At 43.4% G+C, this 27,294-nt stretch overlaps 1 protein-coding gene across 1 annotated transcript in view; it reads right to left on the bottom strand.

Annotated features, from left to right (window-relative positions):
- The window catches only part of Skap1 (src kinase associated phosphoprotein 1), a 286,838-nt gene that overhangs the window by 218,012 nt on the left and 41,532 nt on the right, over nt 1–27,294 (bottom strand). The window contains exon 3 of the mRNA XM_040749572.1: nt 11,789–11,814. Coding sequence (XP_040605506.1) covers nt 11,789–11,814 — 26 coding nt within the window. The remainder of the gene's footprint in view (nt 1–11,788; nt 11,815–27,294) is intronic.

Here is a 27,294-nt window from a genome sequence, read left to right as displayed (position 1 = left end):
AAACCCAAAGGGCAGCACAGCTTAATAACATCCTCAAATGAACCACATCAGGCAGCAGGAACTGGAGAGGAAAATGTCCATGGAAGCCAGTGACTTAAGACAAGATGCTCTTCCGCAGCAGGCCCCTCCTCCGCTTTTTAAGAAAATGGTCTTTTGTGGTGCAGTTCCTTATTTTAGCCAGTAGGGTGAGCTGTAGTGTGTAGCATCATCCCAGCTCTTTAAAAAGGAAAGAAAGAAATGAGACAGAGACAGAGACAGACAGCGACAGAGATAGAGAGACGGAGACAGACAGCGACAGAGGCAGAGACAGAGAGACACAGAAACAGGGAGACAGACAGACACACCGCAGAATGAACTCTTCTGCTCCTTCCTCCTTTCACTCCTGGAAAATGCTGAGATCTTTAACCCTGCTTATGTTTTGCATAAAGGTACAGCTTCTGGATATCAACAAACTGGAGGCTGGCAGCAACAGCTACAACTAAACAATCTTGTATGTGACAACACACACTTCATAAAGCAAACGGTCTTTTGCAGACTGTCATCGACCACTCCAGCTTTACACTAACACGTTCCATCTGCCACTGTTATATTCACTGGTACCAAAATGGAACCTGCTGAGTTGGAATATTTTCAATAGTAATGAGATCTTGACAGAATTCAAAACCACATGAACCTGCATTTGACGGCACACAGATAAGTACGCTGTAAGACAAATGCATTGACCACTCAGCAGCTAGAACTATTGGTTTGCGATTCTGTTTCCTCTGGACCACTCTATTCTCTGTCCTTCCTTATTCATCTTCATTCCAGTATGTCTTGATTTGCAGGAGACAGGCAGCTACAATACTAAGTAGAAGAGTTTGCTGTATTCTTACAGGACACAGGCGCTGAATCAAGACTCTTCATGTACTATCTCAATGAATCCTCAGTATAACTCTGGGATATGTTACTGTCCCAAAAATGCTGATCGTGTGATGTTGTTAAAGAACTTAACAACTTACCCAAAGCCACAGAAGTTACCGGAAGTGGCAGAGTCAGGCTTTGGCCCCACCCAGGCTCATTCCTACGCTATTGTCCTAATCCACCTGCTCCAAGGTTGTATGCTTCATTCTCCATGATCATTATCCAAAGGCAAAGTGTACTGAATGGCAGCCAGCAACTTGAGTATATGGGATTAATCGAAGTATAAATTACAGTCGTTAGCGGTAATAGACCCATTTCCACTTCATGTGGAGATAGGAGCTGACAAGGCCACACATGACCAGGAAGGAAGCGGCCTCATTTACAGTTCGAATTTATTGTCAGAGTACTGCTGGAATGACTTTGAAAATATCATTTTTAGCAAGGGTTTCAGGCTCACTAACTTTTAACTCTCTGGGCTTAGTCAGATCAATGTGTTGATTTTTTTTTTGGCAGCATTTTTTGTATGTTGAATCCTGCCTCTTTTGACCCTGTGTCACAGAAAATGAGCTCAAATGGTCCATACCTAAGTGTAGCTTGGACCTGGCATTTCCTTTTCTGGAATCATCATTCTTCAAGTATCATAGTAGGAAAATTCTTTGACAACATAGAAATCCACATGAACATAGCAATTTTGTGACAGCTGGTTCGCCTCCCTGTCTTTTCCCATCATCCCCCCTTCTTCGATCCAAACTCATTACATCAGGACCTTTGTAATCCTAGTTCATTCTAAGGTCTAATTAGACTCCAAGACTTATGAAATTTCTTGAAACTCTCAGTGTCTTTTGCTAAAGAAGAATGAGTTAGCTGGAGATATAGGGCTTGCTACTCCTGCAGGACCTGAGTTTGGTTCCCAGCACCCACATGGTGGTTCACAACTTCCTGTAACTCCAGCTTCAAGGGATACACCGCCCCCTTCTGGTTTCTGTGGCTCCTGAATGCACACGCTACACATAAATGCATGCAGGCTTATAAACATGTATAAAATAACAAGTTAATCACTTAAAAAAGAATGAGACACTATTTTCAACAGGCTTCTGCTTGGTCTATGGCGAGTTTTATGACAGCCTGGGGGATAAAGATAAAAGAACGAATAGTAAAGGATGCATTGAAAGATTCACAGGCCTGAAAATGTTAAGCAGCTTTTGACATACCATAGAGAGTGAGTTATCTTTGTGAGTAACACAGACCCTCCAGTAACCACCAAGGCTGTAATGGAAAAGTGACAAGCCCCTGTCTCCCATGCCCCTGCCAAGATGGGACAGAGATCCCTGTCCAAGCAAGCTACAACATACGTAAACAGTCCTTAACACCTAAGCCTCTCATTGACATCATTGTCAATTCAATGTTCAGATCCTTGAACCAGAAGTTTCACATTGAACACCTCCACACTTTTCCCTGTTTTATTGCAGCATCATTAACAGGAGCAAAATACACAAATCTTAAGGGTAAGGTGCATCACGTGGTTGTTACCAAGTCAGAGGCTTTCTGGTAAAGAAAAAGATACTCCATTGTCCTCTCCCTTAAGAGTTAATCCAAATGAGCTGTCAAACGCCAAGACAGGAAAGCACCCCATAGACGCCCATCTATTCTAGGGATTTTAAAAAATAATATAAGGTCTCAACCCTACACAAAGAACCACAGGCAACTAAGGGATGCAGAGAGTGGGAGAAATGGTGTTCTTCAGGGAAGGACACACCGACTGGTCATCCAACACCCGGAAACACACGTATGAGTAACACTATACAGACTGAGAAGGGTTTATTTGGAGATATATATGCATATATTTATGTACACATATAGCAACAATTAGTGAAAAAAGGGCATGAATTTGAAAAAGAGCAAAGGGGGGGTGGAGCTGGAGTGATGGTTCAGTGATTAAGAGCACTGGCTGCTCCTTCAGAAGACCTGGGTTCAAATTCCCAGCATCCACTTGGCAACTCATAACTGCCTGTAATTCCAAGATCTGACATCTCACATAGACATACATGCAGGCAAGACTTCAATGCACATAAGAATAGATAAATTATTTTTTAAAAAGAAAAAAAGCAAAGGGGTACATGGGAAGGTTTTGAGGGAGGAAAAGGAAGGGAGAGATGATGTGATTATAATTCCAAAAATAAAAGGAAATGTATTATTAATCATAATGATGCTAATATAAAGCCTAACTAAAAAGGAAGGTTTACTCAACGGTCTCTCTGGCCATTGCCATTCTAACTCCATGAGTGCGTTCCACTTTACTTCATAATAAACTTATCTTCTGCATTAAAAAAACAATTAACATTTTAATGGACCAGGTGGCAAAAAGGCATTTGCCACCAAGCTTGATAATCTGAGTTTGATCCCTGGGATTCAAATGGTAGACTCCCACAAGTTGTCCTTTGACCTCTACACACACACACACACACACACACATACACGAACACATGAACACAGAGAGAGAGAGGGAGAGGGAGGGAGGGAGATAAATAAATGTGTGATTTAAAACTTTTAAGTTTAGTAAGATATGATTGATTGATTGGTTGGTTCCTTGATTGACTGATTGATTGAGACATAATTCCATCATGCAACCCAGGTTAGCTTAGAACATCTGTTCTCCTGCCTCAGTCTTCCCAGCTCTGGGACTGCGGGTGTGTCACACTATATCTGTCAGAAAACATCTTTTAGAGATGACTTACGATCAGTAACCTTTTCAAGCTGGCAAATGTGTATTACCTTCAGATCAGCTGACAAAGGTCAAGAGGGTTCACGAGGTTGCTTTTCCTTTCTTGACCTCAGTAGAGTCAGCAGTAACTGGAAGTTTGATTTTATGCATCATATAAATCACCTTGCCCATAACACAGAGATCCTTTTCCTCTGTAAGTGACACTGCAGCCACCCTGGTTCTGAGCCTCCTGATGGGCAGGCGTACTGGGAACCAGAGTCTGGTCCCTCTGGAAGGGCATCCAGTGCTCTGAACCGCTAAGCCATCTTTCCAGCACCAAGCCAGGTTTTGTCGTTATTTTGTTTTATGACTCAATATTATCTACTCCTGAATACGTATTTAGAAGGAACATAAAAGTCTTGGAAAACACTGACTTAAAAAAATTCGGGCTGGAGAGACCGCTCAGCAGTTGCAAGCACTGGATCCTCTTCCCGAGGACTCGGGCTCAAGCTTCCACCTGGTGGCTCATTACAGACTTTAACTCTAGCTACATACGAGGATTTGGTGTTCTCTTCTGGCCTCTGCGGGCACCAGGCATGCACTCTGACATGTCCACATATAGAAGTATACATTCATTTAAAAACTCTGGCTCTCTCAGTCAGTGAGTCAATCACTAAACAATTAGTACACTCATTTATTTATTTATTTATTTATTTGGTTTTTATGAGACAGGGTTTCTCTGTATTGTTTCGGAGGCTATTGGTCCAGCCCGGCCTCGAACTCACAGAGATCCGCCTGCCTCTGCCTCCCGAGTGCTGGGATTAAAGGCCTGCGCCACCACCGCCCGGCAGTACACTCATTTTAAGATGCATGATTTCACTCAGAAACAGGATCAGTAGACACAAAAGAGGGGAAAATACTTGAAAAGGTACCAAAAGTAATCACCAACTTTAAAACCAGCTTGTGTGCACATCCTCTCCCTACAGATCAATGTGTAAAAAAATGCAGTAAATATGGAAAGGAGTGGGAGGGGGGATGCTTGAAAGAAGTCAAGGCACAAACCGCCTGTCAAGACTATTGATGCTAAAAGGTTGGGCCAAAGCCAGCAGCAGGAGTGTTAGTCCTGTGTACATTTCCCTCATTAATCCCCTTGGAAAACACACTGGACGAGACCCCTTTAAAAAGTAGCATAGGTTAGGAAAGTCTACGTTTGTAACCAATACTTATGTTTATAAAAGAGCAGCATTCCAGGGAGAGTGGTAGAAAGACACTTAACAATAAATTACAAATATTGTAAATTCAGACTTTTTCTTACATTTGCAAACACATCATAAATTTGGACTGTGTTTCTTTGTATAAATCCTTCTTAGGGCAGTGCTAAAGCCTCTTGGCAAGAAGGCAAAGAGCATTTTCATAAATAGAACTTAGGAAAATCACTGTGCACTCCATTAATTCAAAAACACGTCTCCCGGACTTCAAAGGTAATCCTACCACTGCCCCCCTCAGTGTAAAGATGCTGTTTCCTCGCTGCTTTCATGTTCTGCTTCTTGTAGTTGTCACAACTACATGTTTTAAGTACGTGGTGGTCAGGGATGAGAGTGAAGCGGCGTCCACGTTCTTATTTAATGTGCTTCCGACGCCGTGCGAGCAACGGGCCGCCAGCTGAACACTACGGGCTTACCAGGAGGAATTGTGTTGGCGCTGCCTGTGAACGTACACCTCACAGGTGCTTTCAGGTGCTCACATGTGGCTTCCAGGGTCCCAGCATAGGGGTCAGATGAGTTTTATGGAAAGATAAGAAATAGTTATCATCAAAACGCCACACAAGCATTTCCATGCTCGGCTCTACTTTGAGATAAAAAAAAAATAGTAATGCCTGTTGTCCCTTTAGGTCCCGCTTGCTACCACATGACAAGCACTGTTTTTGAGTTGTCATGTTATTAGAACTCATAAGGACAGGGAAGTCGATAATAGTGGGGCTATAGAGAAGAGAATATGAATATGGGTGCTTCGAGGGGTTAAAGCGCTTGCCGGGTCTCACAGAGCTTTTAGGAAGACCTGGGACTCTGATTCAAATCTGCTTCAAACTCATGCTCTTCCCACTTAAAACATAAACTCGGGATAAAATATATAAAGCAGTCTGTCGCTTGTGTGTTTTTGTATCTAGATACATGAACTTATGCAGTAATCTACTGGGCCTCATGATGGAAATACACTAACATCACTTTTTCATAAACCCCAACATGATTTTTCTTGGCAGTTCTGGGGATGGAACCAAGAGCCTCGGCCACACTTGACAAGCTGTCTACATTCCAGCCCAAGAATTTTAAACCTGTGCAAAAGCAACACAGCAAGGGAGGCTGATAAGAAAGCTCAGGGGTAAAGGTACTCGTGGTGACTTGAGTCACACACACACACACACACACACACACACACAACGCGCGCACACACATCCTGTATAAAAGTGGAAAGAGAGAACTCACTCCCCAGAGTTATTCTCTGGCCTCCACACATGCATGCCCACATTTATACACATACACAATAATAAATGTTTTTTGAAAATATTATTTTATTGCATGGTAAGGGTGTTTTTGCCTGCCTGTATATCTGTGTACTATGTACATATGTGTCCAACCTGGTGCAAGCAGAGACCAGAAGAGGGTATCGTTTCCCCTGGACTGGAGCTACAGATGGTTTTGTGGGTACTGGGAATCAACCCCCAGTCCTTTGGAAGAGTGGCTAGTGCTCTTAACCTTGAGTCATCTTCCCAGCTGCTAAAAGCACTTTCAAAATAATATAAAAACAGAGCATATACAAATTCCTATTCTCTCACAGGTGTCACTTTTTTTTACAGTTTGTCTGGCTTGGATAAAGGTAAAACTCCATGCACATTTGTTAACAAAGCCACTTACGTCTTTTAAAATCTATAGTTGGTGTGACTTCACTTTTATCAGTGTTGGTTTGGTTTGGTCTTCTGAGTCAGGGAAACGCTATGTAACCCTGCTAGCCTTGAATTCCTTATATAGACCAAGATAGCCTTGAATTTGAGGTGATTTTCCTCAAATCCCACTGGGTGGTGGGATTCAAGGCCAGGCTTTTTCTTTTTCTTTTTTTGGTTTTTCGAGACAGGGTTTCTTTATAGCTTTAGAGCCTGTCCTGGAACTTGCTCTGTAGACCAGGCTGTCTTCAAACTCACAGATATCCGCCTGCTTCTGCCTCCCGAGTGCTGGGATTAAAGGCATATGCCACCAGCACCCAGCCTAAAGCCAGGCTTTTTCAATGTGGCTTTACAACAGCTTTTCTTTTTACACTTCGTACTGTTTTTGTCAACCTATATTTTTAAAAATCAACTTACTTGGACATGAATATAGACTTCTCATTTAAAAATATGATTTAAAAAATTACTAGGTAGTCTTAGGCTCATATTAAAATGTACTAGAGAGGCTGGAGAGATGGCTCAGTGGTTAACGGTGCTTGCTGCTTCTTTCAGAGGACCTGAGTTCAATGTACAGCAATCACCTTGGGTGGCTCACAACTGCCTACAATTCCAGCCCCAGGTATCTGACACCCTCTCTGGCTTCCAGGGGCACTCACACATGTTTGTGTATGCACACATGCACACATACACATACACATAAAAATATAAATCTTCAAAATAAAATATACTGGATATTTTCTCAGGAACCTCAATGCCGACATGGCTAAGTCAAAGAATGTTCAAGGGGGTAAGCGATTTCACAGCCACTTCTATTAAATGCCCAAATGTAAATGAGTGACCACTGGATAAAATTATGACCTTGTTAGCCAGGTCTGGTGGCATATGCCCAGAATCCCTGGATTTGGGGGCTGGAGGCAGAAGGATCATGAATTCAAGGTCATACTCAACTACATGGTGAGTTCGAGGCCACCCTGGACCTACCTTGAGCAAAACAACAAAGAATAAATAAATAGCAAATACATAAAATATGACTTGCTATAAATATTTATAATAGTCTGACTTGCTTAAATTTTTTATTTAAGTATTGTGACTTTTTTTTAGACTATGAGTCCCTGATGGGAAATTCAGATAATGTTCAAAAAATACTTTTGTGGCAATATTTGAATTATATACATTTTATATTCTACATGAAATTTTGATTTATTGAAATAAAACTGTCAATAATTAACTCATTTTATAAAAAAAAAAGAAAGTGAAACGAAATGAAGGAAATCGGGTTGTGCCATGACTTAAAGCAATCTTGTCATCAAATTTGAAGGGCAAAACTGATTGTTACTTAGACAGCCAATCAATATCATCTTTTAGATTCTGATGGCTCCAACACAAACAGTTCCACAGCAAATACCTCACAGCTTTCCTTTGTAACTAAATGAAAATTCAAATGGGGGGGGAAAGTTCATTCATTTATTTTTGCTAGATATGTGGTTCAGTGACATGTACCAGGCTCTGGATTCATTCTTCAGCACTGCCCACTCAATAACGAAGAAGGAGAAGGAGAACAGCAACAGCGACAAGGAAAAGGAGGAGGGACGGAGGAAGTTCAAACGAGAATAGTTTTCAAAGTAGGCAAACTTGTATTATTGAGTTTATCTGAGGTCTTAAAGCTAAGCCTTCTCATGGTGCTCAGTTATAATTAACCTCACTAAGAGAATGTCTATAGGTTGGTGAGATGGCTCAGCAGGAAGAGAGCTTGTGCCAAGCCTTATGACCTGAGTTCAACTCACAGAACCCACATGGTAGAAAGAGAGAACTAACTTCTGCAGGATGTCCTCTGGCCTCCACTGTGACACACACACACCACACACACACACACACACACACACACACACACACACACACACACACGATAGATTAAATTGATAGATGGATAGATTTTTTTTTACAAGTGCAAAAAGGAAGCTAGCTAGGCTTGGTGGTGCACACCTTTAATCCCAGCATTCAGGCAGCAGAGGCGGGTGGATCTCTGTTAGTCTAAAGCCAGCTTGGCCTACAAAACAAGTTCTAGGACAGCCAGGACTGTTACACAGAGAAACCCTGTCTCAAAAACCAAAACCAAACAAACAAACAAAAATGAAACAACAAAAACAGAACAAAACAAAAAAAAGGAACTGTTCCGTTGATGTTTCCTCTGATAATTCTTAGTATTTTTTTTCTGAGATGATGCTAAATAAAAGCATTCCCTTGCTCCTTAATCGACTCAAAACAGCTTCAGAAGTCCCTTAAACTCCCTGCCAGAGGAAACAAGCCCAGCTGCTAACAACTCTTAGACAAGCCAGGGTATGAAGAAGACTCAGTCTAGCCAAGCTGTCTGGAAGAAGCTCAGACCAACTGAGACACCTGGAAAGGACACTCCCCAACCTCTTGAGCTGCCTGTAGGCTGTGCAGTGTGCTCCAGGCTCCCAGGTTCTCACGCTGGGGTGGGCTTTGGTGATGCAGCTGTGTTTGGGTCATTTCTGCTCCTGTAAGTAACCCCGATAGAACTCATTTTTCACCAAGTTGGACTTTAGTGCTATCTGCACTTTAGTCTGTCATGAGCTCCCTGTCTGGGGTGAGTAGACGTGTGTGCAGTGTCTCCTCAGGAGAAGTTTTGTCACACACACAGATGAATCATTGAGAAAGGTGACTGTGAACCAACAGTGTGAGGGTGAATGTGTATGGGAAGAATTAGCATTATTATTATAAACGCACTACATTTCCCTCTGCTTACTAGTCTAGTAGTGTGCTTATACTCACTGATCTCCAACAATCTTGCAATGAGAAAGTAAGACACAGTGATGAAGATGATGGGCTCAGAGGTGGGTATAAGATCTAAGAGAGTGATGGGCGTGTTCTGAAATAGGCATCAATGACTACATAATTCAGTGACTATACTAAAAACTGCTGACCTGCACATGTTAAAAGGATAGATTTCACGATATGTGAATGACATCTCAATAAAATTTGGGCCAGCCTCATCTATATAGTGAGACCCTGTCTCAAAAACAGAAACAAAGCTTCTGCCAGCTTCTTGCATACCCCTGTTCTTTCTGTGCTGTCCAGGTAGCACCTTGGGTAGACTAGTTGTTCCCACCAACCACACCAGCTTCTGAAACACAGGCAGTTAAAAAAACTAATCAAATGACAAGTAGAAGATGCCCCTCCCTCACATCATGTCTGTAGCAGAAGAAGCAGGATTATGGGGCTCTCTGGTTGAACATTCCTCAGTGTAGTTCCTGAAAGGCAATGGTCTTGCTATACACTTTTCCATCATTGTCCTTATGGGTCAAATGTGATGGAAGTACTGTCATTCTAAGGATCTGTAAGATGTGTCCTGTATTCAGTTCCCAAGCCTTTCCTATGCTGAGCTCCGGAATGATCTTCTCTTTTCAACACATTTCTAGACCATATTTCTAACATTCATCCTTTACTTCTCCTTAGGAAGTTAGTTCTGCTCCCAAGTTCTGTTCATTTCTGACATTTGGCCACCATGACCTGTGTCCTGTGGTTTTTGGTTAACATCTGTTAAACCTGAACTGTCGGGTGAATTTCTGAATGACTAGTTCACATTTTACAAAACTAACTGCTACATTACTATTCGCTGGTTCATCTTGGTTCTTGGTGCCGGGTCACATTATTACACTCAGCCTGACCTTAATTTACAGGAATTAAAAAAACAAACAAAAACAATACAAAACAAAAAATTAAAAACATTTTTATATTAAAACACGAATTTTATATTTATTAAAGCTGACATTTACTGGGTACCGTGGCACACATCTTTAGTCCCAGCACTTGCGAGGCAGAAGCTGGGGGAAATCTCTGTGGGTATGAGGCCAGCCTAGCCTATATAGAGAGTTACAGGACAGCCTGGGCCACATAGAGAAACTCTGTGTCAAAAAGCAAATAAATAAATAAATAAATAAAAGTTGACTTTTAAAGAAAGTCTTGTGTATACTGAAAATGTTATAACAAAATATGACGTAGGAAACTAAAATTTTAGTAAAAGTAATACCATCTGGGCTAAATAAAGAGACAGCTAAGTGGATAAAGTGGATGAGGACCAGAGTTCAGATCTCTAGCACCCACGTAAAGCTGGAATGGAGTACATGAGTTTCAAGTTCAACAGAGACCCTGCCTCAGTATATAAAACAGATCAGTTAAGGAAGACAGCCCAGGTCAACCTCCGACTTGTACACACACACACACACACACACACACACACACACACACACACACAATTCCAGTACCGTCACTCAGCACTATGTTCCTGGAAGACTCAGTGAGACAGAGCACACAGAGCTAGTAAGACAATAAGTGGCCACTGGAAGTGGACTGGATTTTAAAAGGTCATGGTGCCAAACGATTCATAATGCAGTCCATACGTGCGATGCAAAACCCTGCAATTCTCCAAGAAAGTGAAAACCCATTGTCTCCTAAGTCGAGACAAGGCACACTCAGGAAGCTGCTGCCACCATCCTCAGGCAGAGCAGAGAAGAGACGGCGACCTGCTCCGAGTATTTGAAGTTCAAAACATTCAAACTTTGAACCTTTTACAAATGTGTTCTAATCTCATCCTTTATTTTTAATTTTGCACACAGCTGTCTGGCGTGCCTTTTAGAATCATGCCAGATGCTGGGTTCATCAAGAAAAGGCAGGAAAACAATGGCTGGAAAGCAATTAGAAGCACCAAGGCTGCAGCGAGGCTCATATTAAAATGTGATCGCACTGTTCTAGTGGGAATTCCAACATGGTTCCACTTCTGACATTTCTCTGCTGCCAGACAGTCTGTGTGGAAGGACACTATGATGGAGGATAGAACACATGAGAATTTATTTCTGGGGCAAATGAAGAATTAGCCGAGTTGGAGACCACCCAAGGATTTTATTATGGTCTTGGCCACTGCTCTATTTGAATGTTGCAGGATCCCATTGGCATCTACCTAAACTCAAGGAATGAAGGCATATTATTGCTCTGGTTCAGTAAAATAATCCAGCAGCCATTCAAGGCATGGTGCCTCTTGTTGCTGAAATAGCAGATCGGGGGGGGGGGGGGCCCAGTGGGGTGAAGGTTAATTAAACACTCCACTGATTTTGCTCAAGAATGGCTAGTGCTTGCTGCTCTGTGGAGAGACTCAGACGCCACAATGCAATCATCTACACATTCTAATATAAAACTTAATATAAAACTTATGGTCAAGGAGTACTCACCTTGGGGCTGAAAATCCCAACAGTACCTAAAATACAAGAGGGAAGATTGGAGATCAGTCAAACTTGAATGTTTCAATTGCAGTTCACAACCATGTCTGTAGACCTAGTCATTAAAAAAAAAAAAGCTAAACAGTTGACCATCAGCTAGATCTTGGCTTTGTTTAAGAAGGGCAAGTTGGCCTTGGTGTTTTCAAGATTCTTAATGGCTTAAAAAGCTGCATCAGTGTGCTGCCACAACTGAGCGAAGTGCCTTTTAAAACTGGGGATGAGGGCTGAAGAGATGGAACAGCCATTAAGGGCACTGCCTGCCCTCCCAGAGGTCCTGAGTTCAATTCCCAGCAAACGACATGGTGGCTCACAACCATCCATAATGAGATCTGGTGCCCTCTTCTGGTGTGCAGGCATACACGCAGGCAGAATATTCTATGCATAATAAACAAATAAATCTTAAAACTGGGGGTGGGGGTTAGAGAGATGGCTCAGTGGTTAAGAGTACTGGCTACTCTTCCAGAGGACCTGGGTTTAATTCCCAGCACCCATGTGGCAGCTCAAACCTGTTTGTAACTCCACTTCCAGGACTTCTGACACCCCCACACAGATATACATGCAGGCAAAACACCAATGAACAAAAAATAAAAATAAGTTAAATTTTTTTTAAAAACTGGGCATAACTAGGAAGGAAGCCCTTGATGGCTCATGGTTTCAGCAAGATGGCTCTTTATTGAGACACCGGCCTTGTGGGTCACAGTACCATTAGCACCACTGGCCTAGGCAGCGAACACCAATGATTCTCCTATTGTTAGAATAACCAAAACTCCGGTACCAAGAACATATTCCCAGCCATGTTCACTCCTAAAGGGAACGGGTGAGGCCGGAACGGGTGAATCAGAGTTGCCTCACATTGTAGCGGCTGAGCCAGGAAATGAACCAGACCCTTGAAACCCAGAGTACCTCCTCCTCTCCTCTCACTTCATGAAGTGATTGGCAGAACTGACAACCCCTGAGGTCTTAAGGACAGAAGAGCCATGATGGAAAGGTTCGCCTGTAAATCACGTCTATGGAACCTGACTTACCTGCTCCACCCCACAGACACAATGTCACTCATGGTGGTTACCCACAAAAGCCTATCGAGTGCCTTCACAGGAAACTTACATCATTCCGTATTGATTTTCCTCTAGGGTATGTCCACTTGCTTCCTCTCGACTTGGCCCTTCCCATCAGCATGTGCGCTCTCAGAAAATGAAGCACCCCCCTTCAATATCTTCATCTCCTGTCCCATTTTCTTCATGGCAGAGTGCAATATTCAAACGCTTTCTCTCCTCAAGTCCTCATCTCCTCTTCCCCAGGATACTCACTCCATCAGGCTCATGGTGACTACACCTTAATTCTTTGAACAGGCATACAGCCTTCCACACCACTAAGTAGGACGGATGGTTTTCTATTCTCGTCTTGGTCTCTTGGGAATTTGTATCTGAGGCTTTCTCGGAGGAAAAGCACATGTTTTTAATTGAATTCTTAATCAAACTAAGAGGGTCCATAACCACAGAAGGTTCAGGGAAAGGCCATACTCGGGTAGCAGTGATGTCTCCCAGTGTCAGCACGACTAAAATTAGGTTTGGCTACATTAGAGAGGAATACCGGCCTAACACTCTACCACTCCCCAAACTGTAGAAAACGGAGCAGCGAGAGGTCAGTGGGGGAGAGGCTGCCATAAAACAGAGGGTTGAGGGAAGTTATTAGAGACGAAGAAATCAGAGCAACCAACCGAGCAGATCGTCTCACACATGAACATATTCCAACTTCTGCATCTTTCCATCTCCTCTGGAAGCATTGCTCTAGCACCCAATTCTTGTCATTATTCATCTTCTAATTAAACATTAGAAGAAACGAGGGGGCTGGAGAAGGCTCAGCAGCTAAAAGCACTGGCTGCTCTTCCAGAGGACCGTGGTTTGATTCCCAGCACCCACATGGTGGCTCACAACCATCTATAACTTCAATTTCAAGGGATTAGATTACTTTTTCTGGCCTCTGTGGGTACCAGGCATGTATGTGGTACCAGACATATATACAGGCAAAACACCCACACAAAATAAAAAAAAAGTGTGTGAACACACACATATACATACTTTTCTTTTTCAAAATGTTAATGACAACAATAAAAATAGTTTTACTAACCAATACTACTTTTTTGAGACAAGGTTTCTCTTGTTAGTCAAGAAGACAGACCATGTCATAAGTTCACATAGGCTTAAGAATATGCTTCCACTTCTGTAAGGCAAAGGACACAGTCAGCAAGACAAAAAGGCAGCCCACAGAATGGGAAAAAATATTCACTAATCCCACATCTGACAGAGGGTTGATCTCCAAAATTTACAAAGAACTCAAGAAGCAAGTCTCCAAAACAGCAAAGGACCCAATTAAAAAGTGGGCTGCAGAACTAAATAGAGAGTTTTCAATAGAGGAGTCTAAAATGGCTGAGAGGCACTTGAGAAAGTGCTCAACATCCTTAGCCATCCGGGAAATGCAAATCAAAACAACTCTGAGATACCATCTCACTCCTGTCAGAATGGCTAAAATCAAAAACACCAATGACAATTTATGCTGGAGAGGATGTGGTGAAAGGGGGGACACTCCTCCATTGCTGGTGGGAGTGCCAACTGGTTCAGCCACTTTGGAAATCAGTATGGAGATTCCTCAGAAAAATGGGAATAAACCTACCACAAGACCCAGCAACTCCACTCTTAGGCATATACCCAAAAGATGCCCATTCATACAACAAAGATGTCTGTTCCACTATGTTCATAGCAGCTTTATTTGTAATAGCCAGAACTTGGAAGCAACCTAGATGTCCCTCACCCGAAGAGTGGATAGAGAAAATGTGGTACATCTACACAATGGAGTACTATTCAGCAGAAAAAAATAATGGAATCATGAGATTCGCAGGCAAATGGATGACACTAGAAGAAACCATCCTGAGTGAGGTAACCCAGTCACAAAAAGAGAAACATGGCATGTACTCTCTCATATATGGATTTTAGACATAGATCTGGGGAGTGCCAGCCTACAATCCTATGGCCAGACAGTCTGGGAAACAGAAACTACATTTAGTGGCTGGTTAAGTACTGAGCTGAACTCAAGAAAGCCAGTATCAGAGAGGGAGGACTGATGATCAAAGGGATTAAGACTGGGCTGGTTTAACCCCCAGAAACAGCTGACCAGACAAAGGTTAACTCTTGAATCCCAGGCATCAGCCTGGGAATCCAGCATGGGACTGATCAAGACCCCTGAATCTGGGTGTCAGTGAGGAGGCCTAGGTAATCTATTGAGCCTTGGGCAGCAGATCAGTACCCATCCCAAGTATACACACGGACTTTGGACTCCCATAGAACAATGTGAGGTGCACTCTCACCCTGAACTCTTGGGGAAGGGTCTAGGCCCTGCCCTATATGAAATGACAGACTATGGACACCCCCATGGAGGGCCTCACCCTCCCTGGGGGAACGAGGGGATAACGGGGGGGGGGGGGATGGGGGGAGGGCACGGGAGGAGGGGAGGGAAAGGGAGAGGGACCTGGAACTGACTTCTGAAGCAACCTTGTTTGTTATCTAAATTTTAAAAAAAAGAATAAAAAAAAAAAAGAATATGCTTCCAGGTGGTGGTGGCACATGCCTTTAATTCCAGAACTCAAGAGGCAGAGGCAGGCAGATCTCTGAGTTTGAGGCCAGCCTGGTCTACAGACTGAGTTCCAGGACACCCAGGGCAACACAGAGAAACCCTGTCTTGAAAATAAATAAATAAATAAATAAATAAATAAATAATGAAGTGTTTCATAAAATTAAAAAAATATTAATTTTTAATTTGCTCCTGCAAATAGCAACTATGGAAGGTCCATTGCAGAGAAACACTCGTTTAACAGTAATAAATGAGGAAGTCATCTTGTATAATTGGTACTGTATAACAGAATCAACCTTACTCTTGATAATACTGTAATTAAGCATCTTTGTCAAACGCCCAGTGATACGTGTAAGTTTGGCAAGGTAATGTTACATATACCTGTAGCACCACTTCTCAGGATGGCAAGAAAGGAGAACCCTGAGTTTGAGGCCAGCTAAGCTTCATAGCAAGACCCTGTTTCAACAACAACAGGGACTGGAGAGATGGCTCAGCAGCTAAGAGTGCTGGCTGCTGTTCCAGAAGATCCTGGTTCAATTCCCAGCACCCACATAATTGCTCATGACTGTCTATAACCCCATTCCAGGGGATCCAATGCCCTCTTCTGGCCTCTGGAGGCACCAGACATGCCCACGGTGCACAGACATGCATGCAGGCAAAAACCTCATGCACATAAGCTAGTAAAACAATACTTTAAAAATTTAAACACAAGCAACAACAAAACCAAAAGATGAATAAGTTCCAAGGATCTAGTCAGTGTGTAGGATGAGCCTCTAGTTAACAAAACCACGTTGGATATCTGAAAGTGATCTAGAGTAGGTGGGACACATTTTCATAGTCAAAGCAACTTCAGGGGGGAGATGGTGGGTGTGCTAATTAAAATGTAACCATTTCACAATGCGAATGTGGATATCAAATCATTGGCTTGCACATTTTAAATGTATGAAATATTGATTAATTTTTAAAAATCTAGTGAAACTCATGTGTTGAATTTGGTGGGGGTGAACACTACTTCCTTTCTTTTCTATCTACTTATCCCCACAGAGGACATTCTTGCTTTGTTTTGTTTTGTTTTTGAGGCTAGTCTCACATAGGCCAGGTTAGCCTCAAACTCCCTATGTAGCCAAAGATGACTTTCAGCTGCTGGTCTTCCTACCTCCATTTCCCGAGTGTTGGGATTATGGGTGTGTACTACTATAGCCAGTTTTATGCTGCCCTGCGGGATCAACCCCAGAGCCCTGATCATGCTAGAGGGACATTCTGCCAACTGAACTGTATCCTCATCTCAGAGGGCACTAAAAGGAAACTATAAAATAACAGTGTCAACCTTCAAGCAAGGACCCCAGCTTATTCTCTTCTAGACATATCTGAGGTCTTCATCTTGTCTGGTCACACACCCTGTGGCCGGAGAGTCCTGAGTTCTTCTAGAAGCATTCAGTTACTTCCTGCCAACACCTTCCGATTCCTACACGTCTCTCTAAAAATGATCCTCTCTAAGCCACAGAGCACAATAAATCTGGAGCTAAATGTTTTAAACGAAGATACAAAGACTGCAAAAGAAGTATACAGAAGGAAACACATTATCAATGCACACACAGAGTTATGTCTAGCCCAAAAGCCTCTGAGAATTCCCTATCAGGCCTGTGTGGACAGATAACAACCACTTCTTTAATCTTCTCTTTGAACCTTCAGCTTCTAGAGGAAATGGAAGCTATCACTCCTCTGCAATGGCCATGCTCAGCCTCACCAGGTCCATGCAAATGGAATTCAGGACTGAAAACACGAGGGTGCAGTGTGAGCAGAAAGAAGATGCTGTGCCCTGTGATTGTGTTCACATTCAGTACAAACAAGCCTGCCTTCTTGTTTAGCTGGCCTGCAGCATAATCTTTTCATTCTGCATGCAAAAATTAAATGATACACATGGTTTGGGGCTGGAGAGATGGCTCAGCAGTTAAGAGCACTGGCAGATCTTCCAAAAGATCCATGTTCAACTCCCAGTAACCACATGGTGGCTCACAACAATCTGTACCTTCCGTCCCAGAGGGTGCAAAATCCTTTGGCCTCTGTTGGCACTGGTCATGCAAGTGGTGCATAGTCCTATATGCAAGCAAATCATTCATATGCATATAAAGAAAGTGAGTTTAAAATACATGTATAGTAAAGTTTGCTACTCAGGATTTTTCAATTAAAGATATTGGCAACTGACTTGGGTTTGAGGATAAGTACAGAAAATAAATAGAGAGCATGGTGCTGAGAGAAGCCAGAGACATCAGCATTAACCACAGCCATAGCAATGGTAATAAAGAAAACAATGCTAAGATATGCTCACTGGGTAGCCGGGGTCCACTTCCACCCACTTTTCAATATTCTTCTATTAATAAGCACATTTTAAAAAACGAAAACAAGGAAACCAAAAGATGCAATAACTAGTCATTGGTATTAATGCGGCAGACAATTTCCAAGCCTAGGAGCTGGAGCTTTCCCACCCCACACCATGTGTTTGTGTGTGTGCAGCCCAGGCTGACCTACAGTTCACTATGTAGCCCAGGCTAGCCTTGAACTTTCAGAATGCTCTTGCCTGTGCAGGATTACAGGTGTGTGCCAGCACACCCAGCATAGCAATCGTTTCTAAACAAACATTTTAATAAGGAGCTGTAAACATATTCTTCTAAATTGCCACCTTAATTCACAGGATGCATTACTAGATTTCTGCTGAAAATGAAGCAATTGACTCTAAACCATTAGTTTGGGTCAGGGAGAAGCGGTCAGATTCTTGACCACAAAGCCAAGCAATAAACGTGGTTATGGGGAAAAAACTACTGAGAGCTTTCATCTCTTGACCAGGTAATTAGACAGATCCTGATGCAGAAGGTAGGCAAATAACTCTAAGTACCCTAATATTGTTGGAACTACCTCAGAAGGAAAAATAATTCCATTTTCTAATTATAAAAACACAATTTACAAACTCAGTACTTAGTGCATGCTAAGCATTAAGCTATGAATACATTTCGCACATTTTGTTTAATCTTTAGAGTAACTTTGGGAAGTCAGTATACAATTAGCACCTTGCTTTAAAACTCTCCCCCTCTCCCCCCCACTCTCCCTCACCTCATATGTGTGAGTGCAGGCCTGGGGAGGTCAGGGGAGGCCTGAGGAGGCCTGGGTTGGTCAGGGGAGGCCTGGGGAGGCCTGGGGAGGTCAGGGGAGGCCTGGGCAGGTCAGGGAAGGCCTGGGGAGGCCTGGGTTGGTCAGGGGAGGCCTGGGTTGGTCAGGGAGGGCCTGGGGAGGTCAGGGGAGGCCTGGGCACTTCCTCCATCTTCAGTTACCTGCCATCTTTGTTTTAAGGCAGGTCTCTTGTTTTTCCTCATTTTGCAGACTCCAGACTAGCTGGCCCTCAAGCTTCAGGAAAATTCCTGTGTCTATGCCACATCTCCTTGTAGGACTACTGGGACTAAAGAAGCACACACTGTGTGCTGCTTTGGACTTGGGTTCCAGGCAGAAGTTCAAATCGTCCATCTTGTAGAACAAACACTCATGCCCTCTGAGCTTCCTCCCCACCTGTGTTATCTCCATTTTACAGACGGAGAAAACAAGACTCAGGAAAGTCAAACATGTGGCTAAGATGTCTCAGTCTAGGCTCTTAAATTCTACATCAGCTGCTTTCTTAGTGGCTATAATGTAAAAACAAATCCAGAGCTGAAGGGAACAACTGCTTATTCAGCAGCTGGTTAGTGTTACAGGATGGTTAGATCACAGGTATGCAGGGTCCACAGTTTTCTTCAGGGCTTATAAACTCCGTGAAATTGATGAAAAGCAGTATATAGGTTCTCTGTACCCTTGGAGAAACCTCCATAGACTTCAGCTGTGAGTGTAATTCCTTCATCTTCCCTGCAGCCATCAAAATGGTAAGAAGACAGAGAAGGCAGCCTGGCAGGTAAAACCATCACTATGCAAGCCTGAGGCCCCCTGGATAAAGAAGTTCACATCTGTAATGTGGCATGCCTGCAGTGAGATAGGAGGTGAAGAGAAGAGAATGCCAGAAGTTCTCAAGCGGATAAGCCTTGGCTATACAGTACAGTGACAGAAACAGTAAGAGTTCCTGTCCCAAAAACAGCTACAGAAAGCTGTCTCCTGACCTCCACACATCCACTGTGGCATGCCCCTCCCTACCCCACAAAACAAAAGACAAAACCTAATCAAGTTTTTAAATGGTGAGATGCATTGGGTTAGACACAAACAGGACTATACTGGCATTATAAAACTAGCAATCCAAAAAGGTCAACATCTGGGATGCTACAAATTTAGAACATCTCGATGATTGGTTTTTTGTTGTTGTTGGGTTTTTTTTTTTTGCAACTGAAGCATTAAAAACGTCATTTTACCTGGGTCTTACTGTAAGGCATAGCATGCCTTCCCTGCCTTGACAAACCATCTGCTTACTTAAATCTTTCTTACTGATGTGGGGATGCTCAAATTTAAATTTCCTTTTTGTAAGATTCTGTCTGAATGCATAGGCCGTTTGTGATGCTCACGCCCAGGGTTCCTCCTCGACCCCACTTGAGCATCTTTCATATGATGATGCCCATCCACACACACCACAAAGACTGCCACTGACAAAAGTGTTGTTCCGGTGTCAGGAATGGACTCTCAGGATAAGTGGACAACCAGTGGAGCTGTGCGTCAATGGCAGGTTGATAAGACTAACAAAGCCCCTTCCAATTGACCTTGAGCAATGAGTCACATGGTAAAGACTGATTTCATGCCCAAGAAAATGATTTTGCTGAAGAGTGCTGCATAAGCCTGGGCATCCCATTTGTTTCTTTAAGCTCTCCCCCACTTGGAAAGGTCCTCTCTGAGTTCTCTTTCCATCACCAGTGCCCAAGAATCATTGTAGAAAGAATGAGCGTGGTAGATGATGCGGCCTTGACACCCAAGAGCAGAAATGGAAAAATGGCACCATCTGGTGGAAATATCTGGTGGAGGCATCAGAGGTCTGGGACCCAGGGGTCCTGACACCAGCCTTAGACAAGTGGCCAAGGGAAGGCCTATGATGGAGAGATGATGTGCCATCGGGTCCTAGTTCCCTCAGTGCCACTGGAAGTGCAATACTTTGTGCCTACCTGTGAGGAGCTTGGAATCTTGTTACATATGGAGAGATGACAACTCAAAATAGTGAATAATGAATACTGTGGTGACAATAGGCAATATATGCATCTAACTGTAGCAACACAAAGACCTGTCATAAGCAGGTCCAGGGTTTTGGGGGGAAGTGTAATATATCTGTTGTCCTAAGTCTGTAAGTTTTAGAAACTCACCCTGGACAACAACACAATGTTCTCCAGTTTGCAGAAGACCAAGGTCACAAGTGACATTTTCTGACACAGACAACACAGCTCACCATGACCCTCCCAAAATTGAAGCCCATTGTTATATAATAAAAAAAGAAATTAAATAACACCCTGTTTCCCACTACAGTCACCTGTAAACTTTCACTATATGCAGTCATTGCCATGGTCAATCAAAAACCTGCTCTGGAGGCTGGCAAGATGATTCAGTGGGTAAAGGCCCTTGGGGGACAAGTCTAACGACCTGAGTTCTGTCCCTGGAACCCACATAAAGATAGAAGGAGAGAACTGACTCCACAGAGTTGGCTTCTGACCTCTACATATATACTATAGCATACATGTCTCCTCACATATCACACACACACACACACACACACACACACACACACACACACACACACACACACGAATGGTGATCCAGTCTGATATGAGTAGTAAGAAACCATGTGTTCTTCCTGATGAATCAAGGACTGCTTTCTGGTATAAAATAGGAAACCCACTTTCCAGTATTCATCCCCTACTTCCTAGCATGAGACTAGTTCCTTCCAAGGAAATCTCACTTGTTTGCTCTCACAATCCTCCCTGCACATAATCAGAGAAATAATCAAAGAAAAATGCTAACTGGATATGATGTGGCAAAATTAAAAACCATAACATCAGATAGGAATTTAGGTCCCCCCCACCCCAGCGGAAGATAAACTGGAGTCCCTGAAGATAGACTGGAGTCCCTGAAGATAGACTGGAGTCCCTGAAGATAGACTGGAGTCCCTGAAGATAGACTGGAGTCCCTGAAGATAGACTGGAATCCCTGAAGATAGACTGGAGTCCCTGAAGGCGGTGTCTGTTGCTCGCTTGATTTGCAGACGCCATCCGCTGAAGTCGAATCTGGCAGATATGCAACATCTTTGGAAGGCAGAGGAGCTCGAGGCAGTTAGGCTACTTGAAAAGAAGAAGGATTAAAGACTAGGAGACAAGTCACGGCAGATGGCAGAGAAAAGTCAGAGACACCTCCGGTTCCAAGCCTGGGCGCTGGAGACAACACCGGATGCTCACACACATAGCTCTCCAACTGAGTACCATATTTTAAACTTTGTCTTTGTGATTTCTGTCATCGTCCTTGATGGTTGGAGACTTGATTTTATTTCTGGCACCAGATTAATTCACATCGACCACCGGGACACCTTGCTAGGACAAGTGTAGGATCTTGTGACTGTGACCCCAACACTCAATGGATTTTACAACCATGAGGACCTTTCAGATCACTGCATGCACCACTGGAGTTACTGCTTGAGGAGCTCCCTGAAGGATGGGATGGTTTTTTTAATCTCTTGGAGGTCAGAGGAGTTGGGTCCCCTGGAATTGAAGGTGGTTGTGAGCTGCCTGATGTGGGTGCTGGGAATCGAACTCTGGACCTCTGGAGGAGCAGTGCATGCTCTTAACCACTAAGCCATCTCCAGCGCCCCACCACAGGAATTTACGAGTCCACACTGTGTAGCCACTTTAGCTTATTTTGTGCAGAATCAGGGACAATTTTTAAAACGGGCTGTTCATTTGAAAATGAAATGGTTGATAAAAAAATCAGTTCAAATTCTTCTTGGTCAAACTGGCATATTTTGGGTATTTTCCTTGTCATAAGCATGGCCATTCACCTGGTGGCAATTGTTCCTCAAAAAAATTCCAACTTCAACTTTTGGAACTCATCCAGGCAATCCACACATGTATCCCACTCCACTCCACTCTATCTCAGGTTACAAACACTGAGTTCATTCTCTCCATAACCACAAGGTTAATAAATGTCTACTATTTGCCATGGGGAACCAAGGACACAAAAAAACCTCAAACCTGACCAGTTTGTCTAAAATGGCCACATTGTGTGCAAGTTGTGTGACTGATCCAGAGCACCACAATGAAAACAACAACAACAAAAACAAACAAACAAACAAACAACAACAAAAACTAGGACCGAGAAGAGCCCAGACCCAGATAAGGCCAATACCTGTCATTTTGCTGCAAGTGAGAGGGTGTTTGGGATCAGACAGAAGCAGCTACCTAACCGGACAGGGGAAAGGGCGGGTCCAGGCAGGTCGGTCAGTAGAGCAGATGGCAGAGACCATCTAAATCCCCAGAGCAGGTATATTTGAGGAGCAGGAAGAGCAGGACACTGGATGAGCTCCAACCCAAAAGCCTGTTTGCCCTTTGGCAGGGGGTGCTATGATGAGGCAGAGGCTGAAAGGGCTTAGGAGTGGGTACTAAGGGAAACGGAAGCAGCTGCTGACCTGGAGCCTGTGAACTAATTGCCCGGCATCACTAAGTGCCCATCTGTGGTTGGAGACTAGGATTTATTGTGGTGGCAATTCAGTTGCATCCTTTTTCCCTGGCCCCAATTAGCTGCCCAAGCACAAAAGCAGAAAAGTTGAACAGCTGAACGCATCAAGGTTCGGACTTTCCTAGGTTTGTGAGGCAGAAGGACTAGAGCATGTGAGAAGACCAGAGATGTGAGATGTGGAGCTCAGGTTGCCTAGTGAAGAAACCAGTGGCCCAAGACTTGACAACAGTGTCTGCTCTTGCTAAAAGGCTTAATGTTAGCTAAAATGTTCAGAAGCACAACAGACTGCTAGTCTACGACGTAAAGAATAATCACCCTTCGTCTCAGAGGTCCGCAGATCTCTCCTGCTGCTGTGCCCCTATGCCAAAGCTTGGCATTGCCATCCAGCTAGAACTAAAAATCCTTTTCCTACCTCCTTCTCTATTGGAATGTGCATCCGATCAGCCACCAAGCCTACATCCGTATCATCCTTTGCACCCTTAGAATGCACCACGAAGTTCAGTGTAGCCAGATACTAAGTGATCCATCTGCCCTCATCTCGCTCGCTCTGACCCTGTAGCTTTAATGCTGATGGAAAGGTTAATGTAGCAACTGTGAAGATTCAAAGCTTTCCAGAAGGTCTGGACTGGAGTCCTGGCTCTGTCTTTAAGACATGTCCTCATCTTTAAGACAGAAATAAAAATCATCCCTGTTTCATGCAATTCTTGAGACTGAACAGAGGCAATCCTCATAAGGATCTGAACATCAGACCTGGCACCTGGCAGCCTTCTATCAACATCATTAGCACCAGCATTAACTCTAATGACCTCAAAGGCTCCTGCTTCAAATCCTTCAATGCCTCGCCCCGGCTCTGGGAGCAAAGCCTCCGACTCCCATTTCTGCAGTCACAAGCTGCTGCCATCACACCTTTCCTGTTGTTCCTCCTTCCTCTGCAAACTCTTGCTGGAGCTTTGAAGCCCAGCTCAGTCTCCTGTGTTAGCTGAGCCCACAGCACACCTGTGCACTCTAGCCCAGCACATTGTAACCTTCCGGTCTACGTCCTTGAGCTGAAAGAGGAAGCGCCATGGAGCTTGTGTTCAATGAATGCTTGCTAAATCAGAAGCAGCGAGAGCTCTCCAGGCTCCAAGCAGCCCTACAGTACATCTCAGGGAGAGGGACGGCACCAGAAAGGCAGTGTGTCCCAAGCCACGCTATAAACGTGGTGAGAGCATAGACTTAATCCAAATAAGAGAAATGTGGGATGCCTTCATTTTCTCTTAAGCTACTCAGACAAAGGCAAGGCGAAGGAGAGGAAAGGGCTATGGTAGGAGGAAGCTAAAATTAAGACTGCTTTGCTAAATTAAAATCTTCATCAGGTGGCTAGGTATAATGACACACACAATCCCACACACTGTAACCCAGGCTAAGGTCAGAGGGTTACAGTTCAATATCACCTTGGGTTCTTCTAGTCTAAGACCTTGTTTCATAAATAAATGAATAAATAAATCCTCAAGTCAAGCAAAGAGGGTTTTTGTTTGTTTGTTTGCCAAAGTTTTGCTTCAAAGACTAACCACAAGATGGCCAGCAAAAACAAGCTTCAAAAGACACGATCGAATATGCATCGAAGTGGCAACTATCCAATATATAAATACAATCACTTCGTTTCCTTGTGAAAAGCCTTCACGAAGAAAATGATTTAATACAAACGTGAAGGCTGCTGACACAGATTAATTGGAAAGTAACAACAGACTTCTAATTAAAGACGTAATATTATTTCCCTCCCTCATGTTTCAAGAAAATCTAAACAAACGTGCAAAAGCAGACTCTGAAAAGCAAGCTTTTATCAGTCACCAAAGAACTGCTGAGAGTCTCATTAAAACCCTATTCTTCTGTGCATGCTTTTTTTTTTTTTTTGGTCAAGAAGAGAGACATACATACAAAAACTCAGAAATCAATGATTTCTCATGGTTTTCCTCCACTCACCTAGGCCTACTTACTGATTTGTCTTCAACCTCCCTTCTTCCCTTCCCTGCGGTTCCGCACTAGCTCATCATTCTTCCCCATTGATTTCTTTGTACAGAGCTATAGCAATAGGAGATAGACCCTTCCATCAAGTCTCAATTCTCCAAATCATAAAGAGTAGGACAGACTTTGATCCGAAGGCGAATGAGCACAGCTAGGTTTGTGGCTCTATCAATACAGGCCGGAGGCCCCTGGTGGTTCCACCACAATCAACCAGAGTCAATCTCGGGTCTTCTGGATCTGTCTTACCTTTGAGGGATTCTTTGCTATCAGAAATGTCTGAGACATTGCCAGAACACTCTGAACACAAAAGGCAGTGTTTAGACACACCCTCAGTTCCTTACCCCAGAAGGCTGGGATGCTGTCAGTGGTCATCAGGTCTTGAGCGCTGCTGGTCAAAACCTCCCGGCAATCATCCCCAGGCACGCTGAGGGGCCCTTCTCACCAATAGCCTCTCCTGGTTATGAACCCCTCTTCATTCCTTCCCTTTCATTGCCAAACCTCAGTTGCGAACTGGGTGGGTTAGAGACTAAAGTGCTTGCTGTGCAAACACGAGGATTGGAGTTTGGGCTCCGGAGCCCCACATAAAGCCAGATGCAGCTTGTAATCTGTAATCCCAGCATTCCTACAGTGAGATGAGAAGTGGAGACGGGGGGGCGCGGAAGGGAGGGGGAGATACCCAGAAGCTCATGGCTAAACAAGAGACTGTTTTAAACACAGTAAAAGATGAGGATCTAGACCCAGGGTAGATTCAGCTTAGCCTCTTCTGGTTGCCCTCTGACCTACAAACATGTGCTGTGACACACAAATGAGTGCACACACCCACACACTCACACACACATATGCTCTACCAATTACAACCTACTAAAAATATTCCATTAACTTTATTTTATTGTGTTTTTGAGACAAAGTCTTACTATGTTGCCCTAGCTGTCCTGGAACTCTGTAGACCAGGCTGGTCTCAAACTCATAGATCCGCCTGCCTCTGCCTCCCGAATGCAGGAATTAAAAGTGTGCACCACCGCCGCCTGGCTGCTAAGAAAAATTTAAACAGGTCATCCCAGTTCACAAATAAGCTATATTTCAAAAGTTCATTTCCAGGTGTTTGGACTTTGCTTCATGAAACAAAATAACAGATGGCTGTAAATTGTCAAGGCCAGATTCAAAGATCTAGTCAATTTTCTTAACAGATTTGAAACATAGTAAACAGTCTTCAACCTGCAGTCCAATCACATTTCAAAAGCTGAGGCATACAGTCAGCCATTTAGAATGTATCTGCCTACAGACACAAAGGTCACCGGATGCTGTAATTACATATGAAATGCTATAAATTACATATACTGTGCCTCCCATTAAAGTTGGAAGGCAACAGAAAGAGGAGTAAAGGAGATTTTTTTTCTCTTTTTTTGGACACAGGAACTCAGGAAAACCTTCGACATTCTTCTCTTTCCATCTCCTGCCTCTCAGTGGCCTCCACCCTGATACCAAAGACCCAAATGCTGTCCAAAGCACTACAGAGCATCCTTCCTCGGCATATCCTCCCTGCACCCTGCTTTACCCTCAAATTCAGACTAAACTCTCCACAACTAGACTTCACCTGCCTTTTTAGCCAAGTTTCCCATGATGCGTTGACTCCCAGACACACCCACCTCCATCTCCTCTGTGTCTCCTCTTGTTATTACTTCGTGCCGTGTATCTCACCAAAAACCACAGGCCTTTCACCATGGCCAGCCTGTGATGTCAACTCACTGCTGAGAGTTTCCAGAACTTCCTGCTACCCTTTCTAAAGCCTTTGCCTAGGTGTATCCCGACTTTCAGTTACCTGTGCATGCTGTTTCTTGGAACTACCTGGTGAGTGTCTGTTACTAACTGGTATTACATTAGACACTTTCATTTGCTTAACAATAACCCTACAAATTAGAGTCTTATATAAGCATTCAGTTTCTCTTGCCCCAAAAGGTCTGTGTTGTGTTCACCATCTGTGTGCACACATTCACACAGAGATACACACAAATAAACATAACTATAAGTAAATTTTTAAATCTTTTTTTAAAAAATGAAATGTAAGACTTAAAATATAGGAGAGTTTCACAAATCTTCAAGTGTTTCATTTCCGTATTTCTTCCTGTACCTCCTTTTAACTTATTCTTTGATAATTTCAT

This window comes from Mesocricetus auratus, unplaced genomic scaffold, assembly GCF_017639785.1.
Source record: "Mesocricetus auratus isolate SY011 unplaced genomic scaffold, BCM_Maur_2.0 Super-Scaffold_100007, whole genome shotgun sequence".
Taxonomy (NCBI): domain Eukaryota; kingdom Metazoa; phylum Chordata; class Mammalia; order Rodentia; family Cricetidae; genus Mesocricetus; species Mesocricetus auratus.
This window is presented reverse-complemented; position numbering and strand designations above follow the sequence as displayed.